We start from the raw sequence: 14,740 nt of genomic DNA on the forward strand, positions 1-14,740 counted from the left end.
AATAGTATAACGACCGACTTTTTTTTTAATAATAAATAATAAATATAATATAATAAATAACCACAACTAGTGGTCACATACCCACTAGCCACATAACCACATTCACAACCAACAGCGGAACAACATACCAATAAATATCCAATAAACTAATAACCAATAACCAAGAAAAATAATATCCAGTATTGATTCCAAACAGTATAAATAAAATAACCAGCAATCCTAACAATGCTCTAAGACTCAACTCTAGCAACCTAACAATGCCAGGTAAACAATCAATCGAGTCCCTAGAACATCTTCCTCTTCATTGCCTTTGATTCCACGATCACACTTTGCCTTTACCTGCACACCACAAACAACAATTGAGATGCGTAAGTATTATCACAAATACTTAGTGAGGCAATCCTCCCATCTACGGGGCTATACACACTAGCAATAAGATCTCTACAAGCCACAATCAGCAATCAAATAAACAAACCAGGCAGTATACAAAGCATACAACAATCCGTCGTAGCTGAAAGAAGGGTGTCGACCGACACCAGAAGGTGTCGATCGACACTGACAATCTGGTGTCGACCGACACCCTGCCCGACACTCCCGAAAACCCTAGTTTGTGTCGACCGACACCTCCACATGGCATCGATCGACACTCGCCAAAGTCTCAAGCCGTCCTCGCGTTGGTGTCGACCGACACCGTTGCCGAGCAGCGATTTCCTTCGATCAAAAACTCCGAATCTCGCCTCCAATCTTCTCCAATCCGCTCCTTGCACTCCCAGAAGCCAAACCCAGCCAAAACAGCGACGAAATACCATAGGGAACTCAAAGAAACAACCACATAAGCACCAAATCACATAAAATCTAGAGATCTTAGCTTAGATAAGCCATGGTCATGCACTCACCTCTCTGTAGAACGATTCTGACCAATAAAAACGAATCTCTCACTCCTAGCAAGCTTCTAGCACCTTCCCAACCTTGGATCTCTCAAGAAACAGCAAGGAATCTCACCACTCTCTCTCAAAAGCTCAAGAACAAGGTTTTCTCTCTTTTTCCTCAAAAACTCACAAACGGCGACACAATAACCTCTGAAACACGACCTAGGTTGTTTCTTCTTTTTAAGACCCGGTTCAATGGTTTCCTTAAACCAAACCGAACCAAATCGACGATTAAAACAACCCGACGAACCCGGAATTAGTGGTGTCGATCGATGCTACAAGGGTATCGATCGACACCCCAACCAAAAACGCATATTCCGGTTCACGGATGTTACAAATAGTTACAATACGGGAACGAGCTATTTCCCTCTAAAAACTATCATATCTAGCTAGATAGAGCCCGAACTTTAACTCTGATCTAGATATCCTCGAAAAAAAGTTCGATTTCTATTTTTCCGTAAAAAAATAGTTCTACACTTATATCTCCCTGATTTTAAAGTTTGAGATCGAATTACACCCAGTCCTGGGTTCTACTTGTTTACTCTTTACTTAACCGTCGAATAAAGAACCTAAACCCAATTAGACCAAACCAAACCTCTATTTGACCGACTATATTTTTTTATATATTATATCGCCTTTTTTTTTGTTTGTGGACATCGTCTTCACTATTTTTTTCACACACTATTTGATTTTTGATATTTCGATCGTGCTCATGGACGGGGACCTAGTTGACTCAGTTGGAAAGGTGGGAAGATTGGTGAAGATGATAAAAAAGGAGCCAAGTGGGAACCGAGTGATGAGATCCCATCATCACAATTCGCGATCTGAAATGAAACCTTCATTCAAAGCCAATAACGGCCACCAGTAGGAGGTATGAAGGATTTATTCCTTCCATGAAAGGAATCAAACACTTGGCGTTTGTCTCCTCTTAATCGGAAGAGATTTACTCACTGCAAAAGGAGAAACAAAACAAACAAATTAACAAAAAACAAAAGCCAAATCGGCTAAAAGAAACTCGCACAAAGACGAGAGAAAACGATCTCCAGGATGACTTTTTATATTTCCAATTTTCCAATAAATGGGTTTTTAAAAGGTTTTTTTGTCTGATTTTTTAAATTCTTCATAAAAAAAAAAATTGGAAATCAAACATTAGTTTTCTCGCTATAATCTTCACCACCAAATAAATCTCATTTAAAAGGACGAAGAAAAATAGAATAAAAGAGAGAATCGATCAGTGAAGGCAAACACCAATCCATATCTGATTTTGAATTAGAGACGGCGGAGAAGATAATACTCCGATGGGATTCAACCATGAGATCTGAAAATTTTAAATTCCTGGGGAAAAAAATTCAGCATAGGGAAATCAAATCTCCGAAACTCCAAATTGTCTGAGAATAAGATCCATTCGATTTTATAGTTAAAAGAATGTTGGGTCCGGTTTTAATTGGTCTAATTTTGAGTGTATGTGGTTTGATCTCGGGTTCACAATCTAAACCAATGCAATTTTGGTTTGGAAAGATATAAGTGTAGAACTACTTTTTTAGGGAGAAATAGAAATCAAACTTTCTTTTCGAGGATATCTAGATCGGGGTTAAAGTTCAGGCTCTATCTAGCTAGATATGATAGTTTTCAGGGAGAAATAGCTCATTTTTCCGTTACAACACCCACTTTTTCATTTTTGACATTCCACATCATTTTCTCTCTCTTCCATATTATAATTCAACACTTCTACTATTATTTTTACCTTCTATAATAGTTTTGTTTTAAAATACTACAACACTTTACCCCACTATTTTTTATACATATGTTCCACCATATTTATGTTTATTTTCTGTAATTAAATATTATTAATCATAGTTATACTAAATGAAACTAACTAAATAAGTATCATAAAAAGGATGAAATTTTTTCTGTATCCAAATTAATTGAAAATAGTCCCTAAATGTACAGTAAGAAAAATGATAAATTTTGGTATAAAAATAAATAAATATATATATACAATTTTTTGATAAAAATTGATGTTAAACAATTCGGGTAGAAAAAAATAGCAAAAGTCTCACAACCAATGAGAACACAACACCTATCACAACTTGACCCTACTCAATTAAATTCACGCTGTTGAAAAACTTCAACATTTTTCAACACCAATTTTACCACATGAGATTCAACACTCTCCATTATAGACTTTCAACTGTTGAAAAAGTTTTACAACTGTTGAAAATATCACCATTGTAACTAGTCTAACTGTTGAAAATATCACTATTGTAACTAGTCTATAAGACTATGTATAATGGTTTTGATATTACAACACCCACTTTTTCTTTTTTAACACTCCACATCATCTTCTCTCTCTTCCACATCATAATTCAACACATATTTCATTTTTACCTTCTACAATAGTTTTGTTTACAACACCTTATCCCACTAATTTTATTCACTTTTTATTTGTGTTTATTTTTTGTGATCACATATTATTAATCATATTTAATATCTAATAAAATTAAAATAAGTAAAAATTAAATAAATTTATATAATAAATTGAGATTTTGTTTTTCTCAAATAAAATATAAATTGTTTGCAAATAATAAAAACAAGAAATAAAAATAGCCATTATAAAAACACATATAATACAATGATGAGAAAATTAAAATGCAATACAATAAACATACAACACAAGTAAAGAAACACTCATAACTTAATTAGTACAATAATCTCAACTCACAAACTTAAAAATCTCACTCACCACGGAACATTCCAAATTGTGTCCATATGTGTTTTACTAGATCTGCTTGTAATTCGTGATGTACACTTGAATCACGCAACTCAGATCTAGCATGCACATGATTTGCAAATACAGGTAGCACTTCGGTCGAGAATATCTGAAATCTCACCATCCAATAGAAACACAATACATTTACTTATCCAAATATTATCCTACAATTCAAAAAAAAAAAAAAAAAACTTTTCGTTCAGAAAAAAAAAAAAGCTAAAAGTATACCAATTAAAACGTGCCACGTGGCAAGCCCAAGCCCCACTTTTCCGATTCAACTGTGTTGAATGGTTTCAACACCGTTGTCTACACCTCAGCATTTCTCATTTTTTCAACTCACCATTGTAAAGGTTCAACTGTTGAATAAATTATTCAACAGCTTAAAATTTGTCCATTGTAAGTAGTCTAAGGGATTAAATCTCTAAATCGTTCTGACGACGACACATCAGCATTTTCAACAAAATGTTTCTCTATTAATATATAGAGAATATTTGTTAGATCACGTGATTTTATTTTCTTTGTGTTAATTAGTTGCATAATCATTTTCTAGAATTGTTATTGTAAACATTTATGAAAGTCATAAAAAAATGTAACTCATATATTGAATGGACAATTGTCATGTAAACATTTATGAATGTCACAATTTTTAAAAACACTTGTAGATAGAAACTTACCCCAGGTAATGTCAATTTTGACTTTTTCCTTCATTTTTTTGTTCATGCAAACATTTTATCAAACATGTTGACAAAAAAACAAAAGTTACAGAGGATAGATCACCACAATCTCGGAGCTGGCCCATCGGGCCCAGCCGTGTCTGCATGGTAAAACGCGAAGGAGTACCCATTCATAATCCTCCAGCGAGCTAACTGCATTGCTTCTCTATGGCAAAACAGAACCTACGATAGCCTCAAACTCCATCTCCCTAAACATTGCCAATTACCCAACTTTCCCCTCCCTAAGAATTTCCCCAAGTATCCTATCAAGTTTCAGTTTATTCAATACCTTGAGTCCTACGCAACCATCTTCGATATCAACCCCAAGCTCAACGGAACAGTCCACTCACCGAAATACGAAAAGACGTATCACCAGGTTCATGTGTTGTTTACCAAGGAAGTGCTTTGTTTCTAAAATAAAAGGGAAAAAAACATAGTATGAGATGCTCTGTTTTTTAAAACAGAGTAACAAAAACAGAGGATGCTTCGTTATTTGGCTATAAAGACTCCAATTTTTTGGTACTTACAGAGCTAAACCATTGATGGTTTCCCTGTGTGAGTGTAGAGATTGAGAGGTAAGCTTTCTCTCCCGAAGCCACCACAAGCCACCTGCATTCTCATCGTATGTCGGTGGCTGGAGCGTCTCGTGGAACTTAAGGTTGGTATCGTAGTTGGTTGTGTAGGACTAAAGGTATTGAATAACCTGCTACTTGATAGGGTACTCGGGGAAGTTCCCCGGGAAAAGGGAGATTGGGAAATTGGCAAAAATGTTTAGGGAGATGGAGTTTTGTTTAGGCGATCGTAGGCTATGTTTTGCTATAGAAAAGAAATGTAGTAAGCTCTCTCGAGGATTATTAACGACACCTCTTCACGTTTCAAGCTTGCAGCTACGGTTAGGCCCGATGAATCAGACCCGATGCTTACCGGATTTAATGTCGAAAGACAATGTTGGTGTCGGAGATGGAGTTTTGAACCATAACCGAGATAGTGAGGAAAGAAATCTGAGATTGTGTGGGAAAAATGGAAGCTTTGTATAAGAAGGATGGAGATGATTTAGGGTTGGTGTGTTCTTTCTTGAACTCGGAGAAGAAGTATTTATAGATCAATTTACAAAATTGTAAAGAATTAATTTCGTTTGGAGGATTGATTATCGTTATCTTATTATATAAAGCATGCAGCCAATGTTGAAAACAAAAACTTGTTTTATTATTTATGTGATCATTATTCAAGTATATGAATTTTTTTTATTTTATAAATAGCAGTACGAAAAGAAGAAAATTTGCACCTAACACCAAGTCAGTGTATGTAGAAATATTACTTGTATCTATGACTATATACCTCTATTTTAAAAAGAAAAGAAAAAAAAATACTACCCAACCTAACACAGTAACACCGTACCACTGATATAATAATCAATTCAAATGTACAAAGTGGATCCAACGAAATGGTTTCTTTCGGGGCAAAGTCGTGGACGTAGAGAGTGAAGAAGCCGTAAAAGCAAAAGGTAGGACATGAACCGTGACTACCAAAAGATGAATAAATGCCCCAAAGCCAAATGACTCAATTACTTTATTGACAAACAAATCTATTGATTTAAAGCATTGGCATTGGTGTAGGACAAATTTTGGTCCCTCAAATATATTAATCTTATTTTCAGAGTTTCATAAATTTGATATGAGCATTGGTGTTCCTCACATTTGGTCCCTTGGAAAAAATAATCAGTAGTCTGTGAAAGCGTTTGAGAGAGATTTGGGAACAAACTGCGACTTTGGTTACTACTCCTTGTTCCTCATTGACATCAGCTTCTTCAATTGCAGCAGCTGAATCCCGTTCTATGTTGAGTCTCTTGGCTGCTTCTTTTGGATCTATCCCGGTGTCTGTGGATTTAGCATACATTGATTTTCCTCGCTGCTTCTTTGACACCTCAACCTTTTACGATAGAGAAGATAAAGCCTTAAAACAGAGTTCTGCTAAGCTAATTAACTAAATGTATATTAGCAGCCACCGAGTTACACAAACAAAAAGGGATCTCTTCCATCATATTTACACACCTATATAGGATTCACCACAATAAAATGAAACGAAGATACAAAAGGGCTTGCACGGTTGCACCAACAGAAAATTGCCACTTGAGATAAGATTATCCAATTCATTTGGCTTTCTATGTTTCTTAAAAGAACCTTTCATGCCTAGTTCAACTGCATGTATTATAATTCTGATTTTCTTGAGGAAGACATATTGATAAATAAATGTGTATTGATTTCAATGGATGCATCACGAAATTTGGGACATGTGAAAGTTTACAGGCTTATATAGGATTGGTTTCATCATGGACTTGAATTGCCTAAGGCGAAAAGGTACTAGATTTTCTCTACCAATCTCACCTATAGCGAAAAAAATGGTGGGAGTACAAATAAAAGGTACCTCTAAATTTGGCCAACGCATCATTTCCTCATGTAGCATCCGGAGAGTGGCACGATCTTTAGGGACTTTCCCATCATTTACCTGTGAGAAGACAGTAATACATTTTTAGAGATCTTCATACTAATGTAAAAAGAAACTACTTCCAACACCAAATTGCCACTTGATCAAGATCAACCCTTGTGATTACACAAAACAAACGGCGTAACTTGGTGTTGTGAAGTAACACCTTGACATCATGATGGGAATTCTATCACCTCGGAAAAGTTTTCTATCGAAGCTCAGATCTTATAAAGCCAGCACAATGTTCCACTAAAACCATAAATGTAACAGATTAAGCATGAATGCAACTCAAGTAATGTTGGTTGAGCAGAACTTGCAAGTAACTGCTGTAATTAGCTATACATTAGCCTTGATGTACAACAAGAAGAACAACAACAAAACAACCACACTACACACAGACCAAACCAACTGATTCACAATAGCATTCTATGAACACTCCTAGAACTGTACCATATATGTATTCCCTTGTCTTACAATTATCTTAAGGACATGTATGAGGACCGATTCTATTTCACTAATGGTAAGGCAAAGGCAGATTCAAGATTGACGAGGCAATAGTATCGCCGTGATCGATGATTGTACAGGGGTAAAGGCGATTGTTATTTTAGGAAAGTGCGATTCTAGGGCGATTTTAGGGTTGTTGTGCTCCTTTCTCACGCTAGGTTTCGTGTGACGGCTGCCACCGGTGTGCCTCCATGACGGAGCCGGATGTTTCTGTTTCTTCTTTGGAGGATGTTCCCTCTCCTCAAAGTAAACAACAATCCTATGCTGCTGTAGTGGATAAGCGTCCATTACTTAAGAAGCACGATTTCGATATCAGTTTGGTAGACGGTGTTCCAACGATCGAGGTTCCTGATGCGGTGCTTCAGGACTCTGTGCCTCTGTGGGACGATTTTCTGGTTGGTAGATTCGCCTCTACGGCTCCACACGTTGCGAAGGTTCATGTCATTGTGAACAAGATCTGGCCCCTTGGTAACAAGGATGTTCGAGTAGATGTCTACGAAAACTCTGCAACCTCTGTTCGATTTCGAATTCGAGATGAGTCCACACGTCTTCGAGTGCTAAGGCGGGGTATGTGGAACATTGCGGGGGTCCCTATGATGTTGTACAAGTGGTCTCCTTTGCCGGAGGATGCTCAGCGGGTGATCACTTCCATGCCCTTGTGGGTGACTCTCAATAACGTGCCTCATTCTATGTTCTCTTGGGAGGGTCTGGGGTTTTTATCTAGTCCCATTGGCAATCCTATTAGGCTTCACCCGGACACTGAACTTTGTAGTAAGTTTGATGTCGCTAAGGTTTTTGTGGAGGTCAATCTGACACAATCTTTGCCTAGCACGTTTCAGTTCAAATTGAATAAAGATGAGGATGTTACTATTGAGTTTCATTACCAGTGGCTCCCCCCTAGGTGTTCTTGTTATCAAAAGTGGGGCCATACTAGTGAGGGTTGTGCGTCAGTTCCTCAATCTCCGACAAAGTCCCCTGTTCCTGAAGTTGAGGAAGGCGAGATTGTACCTCCCGCTGTGGTTCCGCAGTCCGTTTCTCCTCCTCCCTTAGTTCCAGCTCAACAATCTTCGGCTAGTGCTACTTCTGCTGTCCCTCCCTCAGCTCGTTCCCCAGTAGTAGGGGTTACCTCTCCTCCGGTGGATGAGGATCGTGCAGGTTGGTCTGTTGTTTCTCCCGGTAAGGGTTGTAAGAGCTCTGAGAAACTGCAGGCTGCTAATCCAGCCACTATGTTGGCCTCTTCCCGCTTCTCTGTTCTGGGTGATGCAGGGGAACCCTCTGCTGACAATACTGAGTCTGTTGTGGTCGCGGATCCCACTACAGCTTCGACTCTTCCTGGAGAGAATGTTCAGGATCCTCGTGATGCTGTCGTCGTCCCTCCTCGAGCTTCTTTGCCGCGTCAGACTAAACTCTCTGCCAAGTCTTCTTCGGAGTCTTCTTCTCAGCAGCCTAAGGGTGGTCCCCTTGGCATATCGAGCAAGAAGAACTCCAGGAAACGTCATTAATGACAGGTTTTTTCTGGAACATGCGTGGTTTCAACAAATCAAAAAAACATTCTGTTGTTCGTGATTGGGTGCATGCTGAATCCTTACAGTTTGGATGTTTACTTGAAACGCGTGTCCAGGAAAACAATGCTCCTCGAATTATCTCTTTGGTATTTCGAGGGTGGTCGTCTATCACAAACTATGAATTTAATCGTCTTGGTAGGATTTGGGTTGTTTGGAGCGATGAAGTGCGTGTTACACCGGTTTTTAAGACTGCTCAGGTTATCACGTGTTCTGTTCTTATGCCGGGGGCAAGTCACGAGTTTTTTGTTTCTTTTGTGTACGCGTCGAACTTTGCTGATGAAAGGAAGGAGTTGTGGTCTACTCTCAAGTCCCACTATGATTCCCCCCTTTTCTTAAACAAACCGTGGTTAGTTGTGGGTGATTTTAACGAGACTCTCTCTTATGACGAGCATTCAAATTATGAAGATTCTCCCTCTGTTACGAGTGGTATGAGGGACTTTCAGGAATTGGTTCGACATTGTGCTTTTTCAGATATGAACTGCCATGGTCCTCTATTTACTTGGGGAAATAAGAGAGATGCGGGGTCTGTCTGCAAAAAATTGGATCGTGTATTGGTAAGTGAGGCTTGGAGTCGTCGGTTTGCTGACACTTATGGTGTGTTTGATTCGGGAGGGGTTTCTGATCACCTCCGTTGCCGGTTTACTGTGGGAACACACGTCTCTACACCAAGGAAGCCCTTTAAGTTCTCTAATGTCCTTATGTCCTTCCCTGAGTTTCTTTCGACTGTCGAATCCTTTTGGAATAGCACTGAGCGTCTTTTTCATTCAACATCCGCTATGTTTCGATTTTCTAAGAAGCTTAAGGCTCTCAAGCCTCTCCTTCGTTCGCTAAGTAAGCAGAAACTCAGTAAGCTCTCTGACCAGGTGGAAGAGGCTCACCGCGATCTCTGTGACCGGCAAACCTCCACGCTCTCTCATCCTACTCCGGCTGCGATTGTAGCTGAGGCCGAAGCTTTTCAACGTTGGGATCATGTTTCTGATCTGGAAGAGAATTTTTTGCATCAACGTGCTAAGTTGCATTGGATGTTAGTTGGGGATAAAAACAACAAGTATTTTCACTCTGCAGTTCGTTCACGTCAGGCTCTTAACGCCATTAGGGAGATATCTACCCCTGATGGGACTGTTCTTACCACTCAACCGGCGATTAAAGAGGAAGCTGTGCGTTTCTTTCAGGATTTTCTAACACACACTCCGTCAGACTTTGTTGGTTCTGGTGTTGATCAACTGGAGCAGCTGATTTCTTTTCGTTGTTCTGAGTCGGACCAAGCCAACCTACTCAAGTTGGTCTCTGCAGAGGAAATTCGTTCCACTCTTTTTAAGATGGCAGGTTGCAAGGCACCGGGGCCTGACGGTTATACGGTTGATTTCTTTAAGAAAACTTGGTCAATTTTGGGGCCTGATTTCATTGTTGCTGTTCAATCCTTTTTCTTGAAGGAGTTTCTTCCTAAAGGGGTTAACTCGACAATCCTAGCTCTTATCCCTAAGAAGGCAGATTCTAAGGAACTGAAAGATTACCGTCCTATCTCCTGCTGCAATGTGCTATATAAGGTTGTTTCAAAGATCATTGCCAATCGGTTAAAGGCTATCCTGCCAGAGTTCATCGCTCCAAACCAATCTGCTTTTATCAAAGATCGCCTTATGATGGAGAATTTGTTGCTTGCGTCTGAGCTGGTGAAGGATTATCACAAGGAGTCTATTTCTTCACGTTGTATGATGAAGATAGACATCTCAAATGCTTTTGATTCAGTCCAGTGGTCTTTCTTGCTCAATGTCCTAAAGGCTATCAATCTACCTAGTGCTTTTATACGTTGGATTGAACTCTGTATTGGCTCGGCTTCTTTCTCAGTTCAAGTAAATGGGGAGCTAGCTGGCTATTTTCAGAGTACACGAGGTTTACGTCAAGGATGTTCGCTATCTCCTTACCTCTTTGTCATTTGTATGAATGTTTTATCTCTTATGCTTGACAAAGCTGCAGTTGATCGCCGTATCGGTTATCACCCTCGTTGCAAGTCTCTCAATCTCACTCACCTCTGTTTTGCGGATGACATTCTTGTCTTCACGGATGGCCGCTCTACCTCCGTTGCTGCAACTTTGAGCGTCTTTGAACAATTTGCTGCTGCCTCTGGCCTAAAAATCAGCTTGGAGAAGTCAACTCTCTTCATGGCTGGTTTCACGCCTGAGCAACAACGAGCTATCCTCCAACATTTCCCGTTTGCTGTGGGATCTCTCCCTGTTCGTTACTTGGGGCTTCCTCTCCTCACTAGGTCAATGACGAGATCAGATTATTTGCCACTCCTTGAACGTATCCGTCAACGAATTACCTCCTGGACAGGTCGTTTCGTCTCCTTTGCAGGTAGACTCTTGCTCATCAAATCTGTTCTTGCTAGTCTTACCAACTTTTGGCTCTCTGCTTTTTGCTTGCCTAAGAAGTGTTTGAGGGAGATAGACGGTTTGTTCTCGGCTTTCTTGTGGTCTGGGCCGGATCTTAACTCGAAAAAAGCAAAGATTTCCTGGTTGGATGTATGTAGGCCTGTGGCTGAAGGAGGTTTGGGGCTTCGTCGTCTGCAAGATACGAACATAGTTTATATCCTTAAGCTTACTTGGCGCCTTATCTCTGCTCGATCCTCCCTGTGGGTTCGTTGGATTCGTAACAACCTGCTCCGTTCTGATTCCTTTTGGTCTGTCAGTGCATCGAGTGTTAGCGGTTCCTGGATGTGGAAGAAAATATTAAAGCATCGCAGCCTAGCCATGTCGTTCTACAAAATGAAGGTCTCGTCTGGGTCTGACACTTCCTTTTGGTTTGATAACTGGAGCTCCCTCGGGCAACTTTTTGCTTTGTTTGGGGCTCGGGGTTACATTGATGTGGGAATCTCGAAACAGAGTACAGTAGCAGAGGCTCTATCGCTGCATCGTCGACGACGACATCGTACGGATCTTTTGAATCAGTTGGAAGATGAGCTCCACTCCCTTCGTCCTTTGTTGCAGGTCCTTGGTCGTGATCAGCCGTTATGGCAATGCCGGAATGGCTCTCACAAGTCCACCTTTGCAACTTCTGATACTTGGCATCTAATCCGTCAACAGCACCCTCCTTGCGCTTGGTCTAGTGGGGTTTGGTTCACTCACTCTACTCTGAAGTATTGCTTTGTTACTTGGCTAGCTTTTCACAACCGACTCTCGACGGGTGATAAGTTGGTCCGATGGACGGCTACTGCAAATGGTGCATGCGTCCTCTGTAACAGCCAGCAAGAAACTCGCAACCATCTATTCTTCTCCTATCCTTACTCCTCTCAAGTTTGGTCTCCTCTGACTCTTACTCTGCTGGGGACAAAGTTCACTGTCGTTTGGGATCACTTGGCTTCTTTGCTTCTTGATGACTCCATCCATCGGCTCCACCATTTTCTTCTGCGTTATGCTTTCCAGATTACGGTACACAGTATTTGGTGCGAACGCAACGCTAGGCGGCATGGTACGGCTCCCACTCCTTCGTCCAGTCTCTTCCGGTTCATCGACAAAAGCATCCGCAACAGGCTGCTCACCTTGTCGACGGTCCATGGTTATGAGAATGGTCTTCAGCTCTGGTTCCAACTTCACCCTCTTTAATCAGTTGTTTCTTAAGTTTTTTTAAGATTTCTCCTTCTAAATTCAGCTACAATGATGCATTAATTTGTAAAACAGTCTTTTTTGGTGAATATAATTTAACATTCATACAAAAAAAAAATTAGTATCAAAAGGTGAATTTTTGAGAAATCAAAAAAGTAACCTGCTCCAAGGCTTCAGCCAAGTCATCCCTACTTGGGGTCTCTGAATCTTCAATTCCAAGCAGCCTCCTTCTTTCCACTTCCCTTGGATCCTCAATCATGATTGTCAACTTAACCTATGGTTTACAACAAAAATACAAAGCCCTGACTCAATATCTCATCCTAAACCAATCCTAAAAAACCAATACAGAACCATGAAAATGCAGCTTTGCAGCTTTACCTCACTGAAGATCATATCTCTATTCCTCCTGAGAAGCTCTAATACCTAATCACACACACACACACACAAACAATTAATTCTGATTTCAACTATCTACAATTTCACTCAGCTAAATCTGCAAAGGGAATCACAAACCCGTTTGATCTCGTTAACGTATCTGAGATCTTCAGGATCGACTTCTTCTCCTTCTTTGTATACATCTTCATATTCATCATCATCATCTCTGTTTTGTTTCTCCTTCTCTTCCTGCTCCAACGTTAACGGAACCGGAATACGAATCTCCGTAACATCTCCTTTCTCCTGCTTCGCTATCAAACTACCGAATCTCCGATTCTTCCTACTCCGCCTCACCCAAACAACACAAACAACGCAGAGGCTGCCACGTGTAACAAAGGACGGAGAAAAATACATCCCCTTTGAAGGAACGTATCTTTGATAATTGTCTCATTTGTATTTAAATTTTAAATTTTTTTTACTGAAGGACGGCCCAAATAGATGCCGATGCACATGGTCTTAGGATATATTACCATTTAATTAATTAACGATTTTAGAGAATATTCCAGTCCTGATCACATACATATGTATTTATCCTAATATATTGTAATCTCTTTTAAGTTGGAACGTAAAGATCTAAACATCTAACTTGGAGAAATGAAACTAAACTGAACTCGACCAAGTCTTTTTGTGATATTTGCTAATATATTATTCGGACAATGCATCATATTGTTAAATATTCTACTGACGTACACCATCTAAAAACTCATCACCTCCAAAGAAAAGTTTGAAACTCTACGAGTTCATAACCGTAGAGGTCTTTTATGACTAGATTTTGAGTCAGTGATGACTAAAGACATATCCTTTGCATAATTGAATATAAACTTTAATGAAAGCTTAAAATTTGAGTCGACCGCGTGAGGTTATTTAAGGATATGCGTCAACCATTGTCAACTCAGAAACTAGTTTGTAAAAATTTCCACGGCTATGTTGAAAACTTTAGGTTAGGAGATAAAATAAAAATATGATCAGTCTTGGATGAGAACAAGAAAGATGATCGTTCAGCTTTCTTATATTTTTGAATTAAGTGAAATGTTGGTTCAACAGTTCATGTCACCAGTACTCTTATATTAATTTTATCAACAAAATCAAATCAAAACTTTGTAGTCAAACGACTGAATAATTAATTATGAGTTTTAGGCAATGAAATGAGAATCTATAAATTTTAGGTTAGTATATTTTAGTATTTGTTCAAGTAATATATCATCATCACTACCAAAAAAAAAATCTATCTTTATTAAAATTTACACCTTTAGTGTGTTATTTATTTTACTAGTAAGTTATTTAATGAGAAATACCCTAGATTAACATTAATTTAAATTTTTCTTCCAAACTTAGCACATATTCTCAAATGTTCCAAAAATAGCATTTATAAATATTGAAATATATAATTATATTAAAAAAAAATCAAAATTATTGAAGCTATTGCAATTTCTCTACAGTCTTCGTTGTCGTGTTCCTTCGTCTCCGGTGAGCTCTATGACGGCACCAATCTCTGATGGCTCCATCGCTCCGATGAATTCTAATTTGTCGAGTTATAGATCGAGATCGACAACAATGGTCGTTCCAAAGCCATCAATGACCCGACGATGCTCCTTACTAAGACACCAACGATGGTGGTTCAATTGGCAATCGCACACAGGAACTTTGTCGGCGTCTCCAAACAAACTCTCGATCATATCCAGTCCGATTACTACTTGCCTTAATTTTGAATCAATTAGTTGGTCTACCATCTTGTTAAAAA

The 14,740-nt window shown here is 39.3% G+C and overlaps 1 protein-coding gene and 1 long non-coding RNA gene across 2 annotated transcripts; both read right to left on the reverse strand.

Moving 5' to 3' along the window:
- Positions 1–4,274: 4,274 nt before the first annotated feature.
- Positions 4,275–5,478, reverse strand: LOC104757966 (uncharacterized). The gene is made up of 2 exons (XR_762590.3): positions 4,940–5,478; positions 4,275–4,823 (listed from the first exon to the last, which is right to left on the reverse strand). It is a non-coding gene; the product is annotated as an uncharacterized LOC104757966 (long non-coding RNA).
- A 587-nt stretch (positions 5,479–6,065) lies between these two features.
- On the reverse strand, positions 6,066–14,504 carry LOC104759786 (ycf3-interacting protein 1, chloroplastic-like). Its single transcript, XM_010482670.2, has 6 exons — positions 14,437–14,504; positions 13,078–13,318; positions 12,943–12,987; positions 12,725–12,838; positions 6,837–6,917; positions 6,066–6,341 (listed from the first exon to the last, which is right to left on the reverse strand). Exons 1-6 carry the CDS (start codon positions 14,502–14,504, stop codon positions 6,066–6,068), a joined length of 825 nt encoding a protein of 274 aa, XP_010480972.2.
- Between the last annotated feature and the right edge of the window lie 236 nt (positions 14,505–14,740).

The sequence above is a fragment of the Camelina sativa genome, chromosome 17 (assembly GCF_030686135.1).
Source record: "Camelina sativa cultivar CO46 ecotype springtype chromosome 17, ASM3068613v1".
Lineage (NCBI taxonomy): Eukaryota > Viridiplantae > Streptophyta > Magnoliopsida > Brassicales > Brassicaceae > Camelina > Camelina sativa.